The sequence below is a fragment of the Anolis carolinensis genome, chromosome 2 (assembly GCF_035594765.1).
Source record: "Anolis carolinensis isolate JA03-04 chromosome 2, rAnoCar3.1.pri, whole genome shotgun sequence".
NCBI classification, from domain to species: Eukaryota; Metazoa; Chordata; class Lepidosauria; order Squamata; family Dactyloidae; genus Anolis; species Anolis carolinensis.
In genome coordinates, this window is record NC_085842.1 from 174,855,471 (window position 1) to 174,870,109 (window position 14,639).

The 14,639-nt window shown below is 38.9% G+C and overlaps 1 protein-coding gene across 4 annotated transcripts in view; it reads right to left on the reverse strand.

The window, feature by feature from the left end:
- Positions 1-14,639, reverse strand: part of pecam1 (platelet and endothelial cell adhesion molecule 1) — an 85,280-nt gene that overhangs the window by 41,901 nt on the left and 28,740 nt on the right. For 3 of the 4 annotated variants that reach the window (XM_062971133.1, XM_062971132.1, XM_062971134.1), the window contains 9 exons: positions 13,289-13,594; positions 12,522-12,791; positions 9,679-9,927; positions 8,470-8,751; positions 5,598-5,876; positions 4,502-4,609; positions 2,450-2,477; positions 1,350-1,423; positions 213-266 (listed from right to left, as the gene is read on the reverse strand). In XM_062971133.1, coding sequence (XP_062827203.1) covers positions 213-266; positions 1,350-1,423; positions 2,450-2,477; positions 4,502-4,609; positions 5,598-5,876; positions 8,470-8,751; positions 9,679-9,927; positions 12,522-12,791; positions 13,289-13,594 — 1,650 coding nt within the window. The remainder of the gene's footprint in view (positions 1-212; positions 267-1,349; positions 1,424-2,449; positions 2,478-4,501; positions 4,610-5,597; positions 5,877-8,469; positions 8,752-9,678; positions 9,928-12,521; positions 12,792-13,288; positions 13,595-14,639) is intronic. The other variant, XM_062971135.1, reaches the window with a different exon arrangement.

The window sequence follows — 14,639 nt, forward strand, 5'->3', positions numbered from 1 at the left end:
AAAACGTAAACAACAGAAGGGAACCTTTCCTTATGTTCTCCACAGCTCATCTTAAAATCCAAGTTTTGCCATACAGTTAATGATATTGTTTACAAAGCATACAAGTAGAATTAAATCATTCTAAGTTGGAAAAACCAATTTATCTATTTTAATACCACAATCTCTTAATCTCTTGAAAAGGGAGGAATAGGAATGAATATATAAAATGTCACCTTTATTCTCATCTTTTGAGTTTATGTGATTTTTTTCATCATCGTCATTATAACCTGGTCCCAAAAGGGAAAAAAGGAAAACAATGGAAACAAGATAAATTAATTAAAGGATTAACAGCCACATTTGCTTCAAACAGATGAGAATTTGTCTGTTTGGACATTCCACACATATACACACTCCACTTGCCTCATTTCCACCCTTGACATTCCACATATACACCCCAATTGCCTCATTTCCAACAGACCTCTGAACAAGCCTCTGGGTTGCTTGCCACTGATGCAGGTGAAACGTCAGGAGAAAATTCTACTGGAATATAGCCATACATCCTGAAAAACTCACAGCAACCCAGTCACATCTAAAATAGCCCTTTTCCTCTCAAAGTACAATATGTACAATAAGTACAATAAGTACAAATGTGCCCACACATTTGCAGACTTTATATTTCTGGAATCTAAGTTAGTAGGAAAGGCATTAAAAACCTGCATAATCTGCCCCACTCCATCTGGAATACTTTCTCCTTAGACAACCGTTTGTACTCCTACACTAATTCTGTTCTAATTTTTGTATATTCGTATATTTTAAATTCTGTGCTAATGCTTTTATGTGAAGTCGCTTTGAGTCCCCTTTGGGGAGATAAAAAGGGGTAATAATAATAATACAATAATAATAATAATAATAATAATAATAATAATAATAATAATAATAATAGAGTCAAAAACGACGATGGTGATCGGCACATTGGGTGCCGTGCCAAAAGATCTCAGCCGGCATTTGGAAACAATAGACATTGACAAAATCACAATCTGCCAACTGCAAAAGGCCACCCCTACTGGGATCTGCACGCATCATCCAAAAATACATCACACAGTCCTAGACACTGATTTTGTGATACGAAATCCAGCATGTCTATCTTGTTTGCTGTGTCATAATAAAATAATAATATTCAGTATGTTATCCATATCTGTGAAAGCCTATGTTTGAAAAGCCAAATACAACATTCTTTAGATATATCAATTTTAAACATTCATTCAGATCAGGTCTGCATAATATCTTGATTCAAAGACAGAGTTGTTAAGATTCTATTTTTTTTTTAGTGACACAGTCATAAGAACAGAAAGTAATCAACAATAAATTACCATAACAGAATTCCCTTTCATAATTCTGTCCGGATGTGAGCTTCTCACCCACTGAGTTGGTTGCTGGCATGGAACTAAAAAGCAAACAAATCCAAGAATAGAGTTAGGAGAAGGCACTGATACATCATCAGTTCAAGTTCATATCTATACAATTCTATCATATTTCTAACCATAGAGATATATTTTCGATGTGACACTGAAGATATGTGATCTAAAGTATCAGTGAGGCCACTTCTACACGTCCATATAATCCAGAGTATCAAAGCAGATAATCCACATTATCTGCTTTGAACTGGATTATTCAAGTATACACTGCCAGATAATCCAGTTCAAAACAGATAATCTGGAATTAATATGGCATTGTACTAGGGGCCTTTCTCAGAGGAGATATGCCTTCTTCTAAAACCAAGAGAATATGATTTGTTTAAGGTCACCCAGTAAGTACCTTGATTTTAAATCTGCTGTCCCAGAATCCTAGTCCAAATCATTACCCCATACTGCTTATGTTACTTCTGAATGCAATGCAATTTACTGGCAATTTTACCTACAAATCCGCCTTCTCTCGGGTCTTTTGCAAGCATTAAATAGACTGGCTAGACCCAAGTGTCTAAGCTAATTTTGAAGTTATGAATACATATTTTTCATATTTAGGCTCAATACAACCTCCAAATGGTCTCATAAAACACAATAAAAACAAAAGCAAAATACTAAAAAAACGAACTAATTTATTTACTCAGATTCTTAAAATCCAGCCAGTTTGCTTTGATCACTAAAAAGGTTCAGATTCACTCAAATGGTAGTTTGCAACCAAAGTCTGATGGACACAAGACAAATGATGAAGCTAGTTGTTGGAAGTATTCATTAGATGTATAAGAAACTTGACCATATTTCAATGTCAAAAACGTGCTTTTCCTAGACTTATCTAATATTTGTAGTTTAATATCAATGTATCTTTTGAGGGTTAGCAGAAATTTCTCAAATCTTCTCAGTATGAAATCTGTGTCAATTAGCTGTTGAATCTACTTGTGCAGGTAAATGACACTTTATTTTATCGTATTTGTTGAAAATATCTTACAGTTAAAAGTGAGAATCCAACCTACCTAGCCAGCTCCAAAGAACTCCCTTTGGCTGGACAAAAGAAAAAAATATATAAAAGTAAGTTACTTCACTATACTTCAGACATAGAAAGATAACTTGGGTTAATAAAATGAACAAGTAAGAATATTTCCCCATTACAACCTGATGTAGGCATTCACTTACTCTTCTCAATACATGACTGGTAAAGTGCCTGGTCAATCTTTATGACTCAAAAGGATAGAATCATAGAGTTGGAAGAGATCTCATGCACCATCCATTCCAACCCCCTGCCAAGAAGCAAGAAATTCACATTCAAAGTACCCCTGACAGATGGCCATCCAGCCTCTGCTTAAAAGCCTCCAAAGAAGGAACCTCCACCACACTCCGAGGCAGAGAGTTCCACAGCTAAACAGCTCTCACAGTTAGGAAGTTCAGGTGGAATCTCCTTTCCTGGAGTCTGAAGCCATTGTTCCACGTCCTAGTCTCCAGGGCAGCAGAAAACAAGCTTGCTCCCTCCTCCCTATGACTTCCCTCACATATTATACATGGCTATCATGTCTCCTCTCAGCCTTCTCTTCTTCAAACTAAACATGCCCAGCTCTTTAAGCCGCTCCTCATAGGGCTTGTTCTCCAGACCCTTGATCATTTTAGCCACCTCTGGACATATTCCAGCTTGTCAAGGTCTCCCTTCAATTGCCCAGAATTGGACACAGTATTCCAAGTGTGGTCTGACCAAGGCAAAACAGAGGGGTAGCATGACTTCCCTGGATCTAGACACTATACTCCTACTGATGCAGGCCAAAATCCCATTGGCTTTTTTAGCTGCCGCGTCACATTGTTGGCTCATATTTATTTTGTTGTTTACAAGGACTCCAAGATCCTTTTCACACATACTGCTGTCGAGCCAGGCGTCCCCCATTCTGTATATTTGCATTTCATTTTTTCTGCCTAAGTGGAGTATCTTGCATTTGTCCCCATTAAATTTCATTTTGTTAGTTTTGGCCCATCTCTCTAATCTGTTAAGATCGTTTTGAATTCTGCTCCTGTCTTCTGGAGTATTGGCTACCTCTCCCAATTCGGTGTTGTCTGCAAACTTGATGATCATGCCTTCTAACCCTTCATCTAAGTCATTAATAAAGATGTTGACTATGGAGTGAACGCTGTTGTAAATAAACAAAGTGGGTCATGTCTAATACAGAGAAGCTACATGACAAACTCTGGATTCAAACTATGGTATTTCTCTCCCGCAGTGGCCAAATGCTAAGCATTTGTTTGTGGTTGCTGCCAAATAGTTTGTACCAAAACTAGGTTTAAAAGGTTCAGAAATGAGTTCATATTACAACGGCAGTTTTATTTTTTCAAAACCTATTTGTTTATGTTCACAATAGAAAGTAATTTATAATATCATCCAAACTGATAAAGAGGATGAAAGACCAGCTGAGCCTACACTAGGTAGACTGAACTTGTATCGATTCTAAACCTTTCTCACACTAAGGATGTTGCAAATAACTTAGGGACACAGCTCATGAAAAATACTCATTGTTTTCTTCTGTCGCAAATGACTCAAAAGATGTTGGTTAATACTGTTTTTAAAAAATGCAATTAAAAAATAAGAAAACAACAAGATTGCTTGCCCTCTTGTCTAACTATGTCACAGGGCATAAGGAGAGGGTATAAGTTCATTTAATTAATTTATTTATTTACAACATTTCTACCCCGCCCTTGCTCCCAAATAGAAAACGTGAATCAATTTGACATATTTGTTCAGAATCACATACTTTTATGCAAATATTGTGGTCCCTATTTACATAGATGCAACATACTACTGGTGGAGAAAACTACTGTGTTAGCAGATCTCCACTGCCTCCTAGCATTGTGTCAAAGCAGTAGTGCTGATCTAACTGGAACAATTGTGAAGCACAACAATTGCATAAGGAAAGACATATTTTGGGTACTCTCCTGCATATAGCCTAGAATTGGACTAATGTAGTTTATGTAATAGCCTGCTTTTCTATGTGACATAGAAAGTTCAATCCCAATAATCAGACAATAGAAAATTAAAGAAAATATTTTACCCTTTGCTTTCTTAGAACAGTACCACAAGACAGCTGCAATGGCAATCCCAAGAAAAATCAGTATAGCAAATGCTACGATGAGCCCTTTCTTCCATGAAGCCAGAACAACTAAAATAGGAGAAAAATATGCCATGATTTAGGCATGATATAACTCCAGTTTCAGCCACTGCAATACTAATCTTCATTGAAATATATATTGATCTCTTTATATGTTCATGGATTACAAATCCACATAGCATGAAGGAATTGCACATACATTAAGAACACCCAAAGATCACCACTATTCCTAGATTTCATGGATGACACATGAAATCTGTATTTCCCATTCCATTCTGATTCTGCTTTCACTTTGGACCTCATCACACTAGAACATGGATCCACTTTAAATCCACTTTAGGGAGGGGCTTTAAACTATGCCAGACAAGTCCTGGGCCTTACCAAACTACAAACCCCAGAATTCTACAGGCGGCAGAAACCAGATTTAAAGTGGATTCATGCTCAAGTGTGATGAGGCACTTTATCATGATATCTATCTACTAAATAGGGTAGAGATACACCCTTGATGTGCAATGAAAAGCCATTTCCTTTTAAGAAAAAAAGAAAGCATTTCTTTCCTCCCATTATTGTCCATAATACTCATTTGGCTTATTTCCCAGTATACCTCCATCCATAGCAAATTGGTTTTCAGGGTGATCATCCCTTAAAACTACATATAGTCGACCCACTGAATCTAAGGATTCTGTATCCATGGATTCAACCATCCATGGCTGGAAATTTGGGGTTCTTAAAAATCCAAACAGCAAAGCTTAATTTTGCCATTTTATACGAGGAGATCATTTTACTATGCCTCTGTATATAATGGGACTTCAGTGTCCATAGGTTTTGGTATCCAGGGGCCCACTGCATAATACCAGTTGAAATCTCAAATGTTTCCTTCTTCTTTAGACCACAACAGGTAATTTCCCTGACAAATTGCACCTTCTGATCTTAAATGGTTCTCTAAGCATCTCTAAAAACACATCTAAAAACAGCCCCTGAAGACCTTATACGGAAAGATGCACAATTCTTTTTCTTCGTGCTTCCCAGCAGAACTTACCACTGACAACAATCCTCTTGCTCTCTACAGGTGATTGTGCTTGATTGTCAGCTCTGCAAAAGTACCTCCCTGCATCTTGACTTGTGATTCCAGTCCTATGCCAAAGAGCTGTGAGTTTGTTCCGTGTTACCCAATATAAGGGTTTTGTATTATTTTCTAGAAGAAAGCTGAAACTGATAGGAAAAGATCCAAAGTGAACACTGCAAAAAAGTGTAAGATCTTGGCCATCTTCCACATCCCCTTCTGGGAGTTGTTTAATGATCACGCGATCAACTGGAGCTGTGGATTACAGTACAAAAGAAAGGCTTGAGAGACAGTGCAGTGGCAATAGAAAATGTTTATTATATATTGTCAGCTCGCCAGACTTGCTGTGGTTAGGAGTGCGCCCACACAGACACAAAAACACACACAAAAGTGGGAAAATTGCAAATAAAAAACTATTTTTCACCTGAGAGAACACATCCCTTGGAATCTCTATCCTCCAATGCAACTCTCTATAGCCAACTTCTTTAAGAGGGTGGCCACAGATTCATGCTGGAGGACCTACTAGTGCATAGAGAAGGATGTCTTTGGAAATATCTAGGTCAGGCATCTTCAAAATGTGTCCCTCGAACTGTTTGGATCTTCAACTCCCAGAATTCCTGACCATTTAGCAAGCTAGCTAGGGCTTCTGGGAGTTGGAGGCTCAAACAGCCAGAGGGCCACGGTTTGAAGATGCCTGACCTAGGTCCTCCAGTGCATTACTATAAAAAAAGGAGAGAGGGAAAAATGCCCTTCAAACAACAGGGCCATCTCTGAAAACCACATTCCAGCTATAAAAACCAGAGGAATTCTGATGCAGATCTGAAAAAACAAAACTCACAACTCCAAACATTCTATAAAATGAATGGAATGAATGGGTGTGGAGTTTGCAACAAGAAAACCCCAACCGAGAAAAAAAACCCTCATACTTTTCATAACCAACCTGGGGTGAAGCCACACCTGTAATATAATTCAGCACCAGTGGGCAGTATTTCCTCCCTGTTTGGCCTTGTGTTAATGACACACTCAAATTAGCAAAAGATTTCCTCACCCAAAGTCACAATGACCCAAAAGGGCATTTTTAATCCTTCTCCATGTTTTCATTAAATCATATCCATCTGAACCAATAGCTTTTATTGTTTGCCTGCCATTATTATTGCACATCTGCACTCCTACTGGATGGCCCCAAATGATTTTCGGGGTGGGGGAATGAGTACTAAGAATGCACCCCTATACCAAAAACAGCAAACCAAAACAGGAATAATCAAAATCTAAAAATAAATCCATGTAAATGCAGGGGAAATGATACCAGTGCAAGGAGGCTCTGTGACCTATTTAAGAGAGGAAGTGCTATTCCTGGAGTGGCCAGGTGTGCATCTACACCAGACATGGGGAAATTTAGGCCCTCCAGGTGTTTTTGACTTTAACTCCCACAATTTCTAATAGACAATAAGCTGACTAGGATTTCTGGGAATTCAAGTCCAAAGCAGGAGGCAGGAGGGCCAAAGTTTGCCCATGCCTGCTGTAGAATGGCTATTTGACACTTTTAACTGTTGTGGCTCAATGCTAGGGAATCATCGGAGCTGTAGTTTGACAAGGTCTTAACTTTCTCTGCCAAAGATCTCTCCAAACTACAACTTCTAGGACCCCATAGAATCGAGCCATGGTAGTTGAGTGGTTTCAAACTGCATTCATTCTACAGTGTAGATGCATGCCAAAACAGTGGAGGGTCTGAGGGCTGGAAAGACTTCCCAGGAATGGGCATCTACCGTATTTCCCTGGAAATAAGATAGTGTCTTATATTAAATTTTGCTCCCAAAGATGCGCTAGGTCTTATTTTCAGGGGATGTCTTAGTTTTCCATGAAGACGAATTCACATTTATTGTTGAACAAAAACTGAACATTTATTATATACTGTACAGTAGTTGTCATCACAAACCAGCATAACCAGACAAACTGAATCCTATCAAGAATTTCTTGTTACTACCATTATTTCCATGTACAACACTCTATGATATGTACATTTACCCATCCTGCATGCTCTGGTGTTCAGTTCGGCGGGCATGCTTCCAAACAGAAACTTTACTAGGTCTTACTTTCGGGGGAGGCCTTATATTTAGCAATTCAGCAAAACCTCTACTAGGTCTTATTTTCTGGGGATGTCTTATTTTAGGGGAAACAGGGTATGCCCTCAGAGGGGCATTCAACCCACCTCAGATTAAGGGAAGGCTGAACAACTGACAACTCATCTGCAAATAGGCAGTTGTCAACCAAGGGCAGCTAGGTTCACAGCTAACTGGAAAGGGCCAGATTTGCCTTGGTGTTCAAAGTCAGGCTCCAAGAACTGTATTGGAAGTGGGCAAACACAGTGGGTACTGGAGCTAATTTCTACCCCTAGAACAAGCCAGTCTGCATTATTTTAAATGAAACTCATCATGACCAGCTTTCTTTGACATTTTTCTGGGGTTGTGGTAGCATGTACCTTTAAGCACAATCTTCACTCTTGGATTGAGTTAGAAACTGATCATTTGAATGTGACAAATACCTGGAAAAAATAACATTGAAGTGGGTGGGTGGGTGGTGGCTGTGACATAAGCTCTGGAAGCTGGAAAAAAATCTGATGGGTGTGTGTTTGGATGAACCCACGGACTACAACAATTCTTATCCAGGGTTTGAGAGAAAATGGTGACATACACAACAACAATAAGTTTCAGGCACACCTCATATTACACAGATTTGATAGAAAACATCTGGGGACTACATTGATCTAGTGGTAGATTCATACATTTAATCCTTTAAACCCCCAAGCCACTCACTCTCTTTAAACAGTACCCTGACCCCAAACACTTACCTATCACTGTAATGTTTAACCCAGTGCTTTTCTCAGTATGAGAATGACCATTTTGAGCATGGCACGTGTATTCCCCTAGATGCATATCCATTGCTTGGACTTCAAACATGGCTGCTTCACTTTTGGCTACTATAGTCTTGTTCTGAAGAAACACGTTTCCTCTGTAGAGAGTATACGTTATAGGCAGAGTTCCTTGTGAGGAATTGCAGTATAAAGCAAAATTCTTCCTTAGCACTGCTACTTGGTAAGCTGGTTGGAAAAGGACTGGCTGGGAAACTGGAGCTGGAAAGAAACCAAAAAGTGATTCATAACTAACATGATTTAGTGTTGTTTCATTTAAAGCTTTAGAAAGCATACAGTAAGAAGTGAGGGTGTACAAAGTTGACAGGAAATACTCTCTACACTGGAAGATTGCCCATCCAAAATGCAAAGGGGGGCTGGCTGCGATGACACAATAGTGGGTTAAAGATACTCTCAACACACACAAAACCACACTCTTCTCTAGGCTACAACTGTGAAATGGGATGCAGCTCCAAGCACTCCTATCCTGGCTAGTGCTGTTAGGACATGCAATGCCACAACATCTAGAGAAGGTTGGTGTAAGGGTTCAAGACTCCCCAGATTAATGCAGGATACATAGGATCTCTAGATCCTTTTACTGAAAATGGATTCTCAGGCCCCATCTACACTGCCATATAATCCAGTTTCTGAATCCAGATTATCTGCTTTGAATTGGATTATATGGCAGTGTAGATTTATATAATCCAGTTCAAGGCAGATAATCTGGATTCAGAAACTAGATTATATGGCTATGTAGATCCAGCCTCAAGGTTCATCCCCTGGCTCCCTCCCCTGTCTCTCAAGGATTGCTATTAACTGTCAATACAAAATTATCAAGACCATCTTGTTTCTGTCAGTCAACAAAATGGACAATGGTGTCCTGTCCTTTTCTATCCCCATTTAGTACATCTAGTAATGCACCAGCCATACACCTCCCATATGCATGCTCCAGTCATTCAATTTGATCCTCCACAATGGGAGTTTGGCTGTACCATGTAGACGTGTTTCAGACTCTCTCATCACTCCTTTAATCCTTTCCCACTCCCATTTGGTGAAATGTGGGATCAAACACCCACCCACTATATGTGGACAGATATGAACTGAATGTTAATCATTGCTTATGTATCAAAGAAGGCCAGACCCACTTACCATAAACACGTAACAATACTGGGTCACTCTCCTTGACAATCCCCTTCACCTCAGCCCTACAGATGTAGACACCACTGTCAGATACCTGGGCTATACGACTATAGATTCTGGAGTATCCCAATACTATGTTGTTCTTCAGGAGAGTGAAGTTTATTGATGGGTGGCCATCAGCATGACATTGAACTATTAAGAGGCCATGTTCATCCAAGTTTGGTTTGGGAAGAATCAATTTTGGTTTGGAAAACAGTTCTGCAATATATACGGAAGAGAGATACAGACAGTCAAGGCAGATAAAAACTTTCCACATGGTCCATGTATAATGCAACAACAAGAATATCAATCTAATGATGGCAAAGGATCCAGCTATCTTTCAGAAGACCATAGCATTTTTATTGTGATAATAGAGCCAGACTTTTGTATTTGCACATTTTACTTTGGCAGATTTGATCGTTCATGCATTTAATTTTTTTAAAAAAATTCTATGACCTCCAGTGTGCCTCTATGGTCAACTTAATTATAACAATTATGCTGAGGGACCTAGAGATTTCTAGAGAGAACACATCTCTATGAATCTCTGGGTACTCCAGAAGGATCTATTTGAAGCTGACTATAATAGTCATGCCTTATGGAGAAATAAGAGTGCTTACAATGGCGCTCTCTTTGAAAAAATAGCAATGTTATTATTTGCTGTTTTTCACCTTTGCAGAGATCTTGTACTCCTAACCCCAGTGAATATGGAGGGCTGACTATATATAATGGAAAAATTAACAGCCGGGGGGGGGGGGGGGACCTATTCTAGCCTATTCAACCTGTCCTTTCCCACAGCACTGAATGAGTGTTCTGAGCAAGTACCTCAAATAATGATTGAGTTGTGTATGTTTTAGACCTATCATAGTGGATTATTTTAATATTAACCTTGACTGTGGATAAAAAATATCATTATTACTATGACCAATCTTTTAAAATTGTAGCTCTCTATAATGAAAGTACATCTTACAAAACATACATTGGTTTACACTGAAAGTGATTATTTGGGGAACCCAAAGGGACAACTTTAACTAGGGAGAGCTTGGAGTTAGCATACTTCTTTGTCTTTGCAGTTTGTTTCTATAATAAGGAATGCAAATATTAAACCATTCAGCATGGAACAAAACTATTAAAGACAGTCTTTACTAGATAGGGTTGTCAGTGTTAAAGAATCTAATCAGAACATTTTAGATTCAGCTGCTGGAGGAGAGTCATTTAAGTGTTAGAGTACTGTAGCCATCTAAGGCTACATCAGCACTATAGAATTAATGCAGTTTGATACCACTTTCAATGTTATGGAATCATGGGATTTGTAATTTGGTGAAGCATGAGAACTCCTTCACAGAGAACGTCATGATTCCATAGCACTGGGCCATAGCAGTTAAAGTGGTGTCAAACTGCATTCTACAGTGTAGATGCACCCTGTCTTTGAAGCTTGATGTTAGCTCCTGCTGTTAGCCCCAGCTTCTGCCAACCCAGCAGTTTGAAAACATGCAAATGTGAGTAAATCAATAGGTACAGCTCCGGCGGAAAGGTAAAAGCGTTCCATGCAGTCATGCCGGCCACATGACCTTGGAGATGTCTACAGACAACGCCGGCTTTTCGGCTTAGAAATGGAGATGACCACCAATCCCCAGAGTCAGACACGACTAGACTTAATGTCAGGGGAAAATCTTTACCTTTGCCTGTGCAATAGTGTTAAGTGCAAAATCTTGCAATTCTGGAAAAACGTGACCTAGCAAGTTCTCATGGCTTTTTTCTGGGGTTGTATGATTCTCAGTTTCTTCCATTGCTTTGGTTTATTGTTGTGATAACTTTTAATAATGAAAATGGTTTTATTTGTACTGCTAGCCACCAAGTATCTGTCCTTGCGGAGTAATGACGGCAAGAGTAGAATTGAGGAGGAAAACTTTAGACACCCACAAGTAAACATCATAAAGCAATACTATGTACACAGAAAAATCCAACAGTTGTCATCACACCTTAAAGTACATGTCTTTTACCGCTTCTAAGAGCATAAAGATTTCTGGAGTCAATTGCTACCTGGCTCCAAAAACAGACCATTTCTAAAAACTTTAAAAACGGAGTCCCACAGGCAACACCCAGAAATAGTCTTGCATTTTTTGATGGCATCTGTGTAGGAAGTTGCATAAGGTGAGGTCCTAAGCTTCAAGTTTCCCTTGCTTCTAGAACTAGTTCTGAGCTTGAGGAAGAATGGTATAATTGCCCTTGATGGACACCTTTTGGAGTCAATGTTGGCCATGCCTAAAATAAACCAGCCAGCATGACAAGCAACAAGAATAATACATGCAGCAATAAGAACACGTGATAGCAGTACTGAGTGAAATATCATGTAGCTGCAACAAATGAGGTGCCCTTTAATTTTTTCCTGGACCCTTAATTAAATGTCCCAGGTGGGCACTTTCAAAGAAACATTTCTGGACTTACTGCAGTTAGGGAAAATCTTTAATAGTAGCATACATTATTGAATGACTAATTTTTGATGGAAGCATACTATACTCAAGCTGAAAGATGTAGGAAATACCTAGAGAGGAGACCTCTAGGCATTGCAACATCCTCCAGTCCAATTCTATGGCTGTCGTCTGGTAAAAGTATGGCTTAGCATGGCATGGCAGCTCTTGGAGGTCTTAGGAAATGCCTAGAGAACTTTTTTTTTTTCAAATGAGACTGCAGGTACCCATTCTCCAGATATGAGGATCATGCTGTATTACTTCCATCAAATTAATTCAAAAGGAAAAAGAAAAAAAAGTGCCTATCCCACAAATTAGCAGAAGTAAAACAGAGAAAGCTCTTACCAGTCACCACCACATTTGCTACGCTGGTCTTGGACACACTCCCCAGTTCCACTTTGCACGTGTAACTTCCATTGTCTTCCATGGTGGCTATTTTGGAGTATGTCACACTCTCTCTGCCCTTCATGCTGTTAAGGATGGTTCTGTTCTTCTGGATTAGGATCTCTGTTTGTTCTGGACGGCCCAAGATAGTTGTACATTCAATGTCAATTTTATCTCCCTCTGTAATGTTTTGTAGTGGGTGGATAGTTATTTTGGGATTGGAAAATGGTTCTAGAAGAGAAAGAGAATGAAAATAAAACATACAGAAATATATATCATAGGACTTCAAGAATTGTAATCATTCAGTGAATCATGGATGTAGAATTAACATAGATTTTTCTATGAACCTATTTGGACTCAAAGTGCAACTGTGTGTATCTAGGATGAAGGGGACATATGGATCCAACTTGGAACTCAATGTACATTTGCCATTTAGATATTGCTAGATATGGCCTTCAAACTATAAGATTGTTTGGGCAAACAATGTCCAAATGCCGACATAAGAAATCTCTCAAATAAGAATAGAATAAGTGGAAACAAAGGCAACAACAGTCAGATCAATTTGGAAGAGTCTTATAACTGCAATGTACATAAGTAACATTATGATGAAAGTACAGTAGAAGACAGAAGCTATACATTTTAGGAAAAAAAATGCCATGGATGTGAAAACCAATAAATTTAAAAATTAGTGAAATGTCTAGAAATGATTCGAAAGTTAACCAACCTACCGATTACAGTAACTATTGTTCTGTTACTTGGCTCTGACACTTCATTGCCTGTCATTGAACTCATTCTGACAGTACATTCAAATCGCAAAATCTTGTCTCCCACATCAATGGGAAATTCAAACTCAGCAAAGTTTTCATTCACCGGTCCCCGGGTCCTGCTCTTTCTCAATGGGTCTGGAGCCTGACGGGTTTTATAAAATGTGAAATAAAACGGAGGCTTTTCTTCTGGTATTTCACAGCGTAAAGACACTTTCTCTCCTTCCATCACTTCTTCTTGCAGGACAATCAGTTTTGGTTTTGTTATTCCTGTTGGAAAGGAAACCATCCCAGAAATTAACCGGATGTGCAGATTTGAGGGACCAACTAGACTTTTTATAACCATGTTGGAACAACTCTTGGGACTCTGATCTACTTTTGTAAAATATATGATACATCTGTTATAACATATCATATATTTTGTGACTTCTTGTTTAAATAACCACAGGCTCTCCCTTCCTGACTATAGTTGAAATAACACATTTGCAGGTTTGATTTTTGCAATTTAATTATTGGTGGATTTGTTTTAAATGTCCTCTCTAGGAATATCTAGGTCCTCAAGTGCAGCTACATGGTCAACTCACTCAAAAAGAATCCTGTTGGAAGACACCTCTCTAGAAAGAACATTTTTCTAGTTCCTCCAATGCAATTTTACTGTCTGCTTTGGTGGATGTTGACCAAAAGGTCATGCTGGAGGGTTCCTAAGGAGATGTTATCTCACATAAATTTAAAAACTATTCTCCATCATTTTACATTTATGGGAGCCTTTTGCCCCTAACAGCAGTGAATGTGGAGGGTTTATTTTATTCTATTTGAAATCAGTGAAAAGGATGGGGAGAGGCTGTGAGGAGGCAAACATGTGTGAGAGCTTGAAAGCAACTAATGCCTTCAGCACACAAGGAAATATTGGAAGTAAGAAGGCTAATTTTGACCAAGGTTTACAAAAGTTAGTTTATGCCAGAGTTTGAAAGAACATTACATGTAATGCATTATGCCATGCATCACCGAGAATCACCGTCCACTACTATGAATACGACAGTTCCCAAAGTTATGTTGAAACTCAAACACATCCTGCAAAAACTTGTAGTCCTCAACAAGGACTTAGATAGACAGATAAGATAGTTGGCAAGAAAAGCCCTTCACTCATTGGCCTCTCTGCCTGTCTGTCTTCCTTTGTGATGGCATGCCCGAGCCTTTGGGGAAACTATGGTGTCTGGCTTTACTCGGGGGGCTATCTGTATACCTTCTGTTAAGATCAAGACCCTTAACATACAGAGGCACTTTAGGCAAGGTGAAAAGATAACCAAAATGAGTT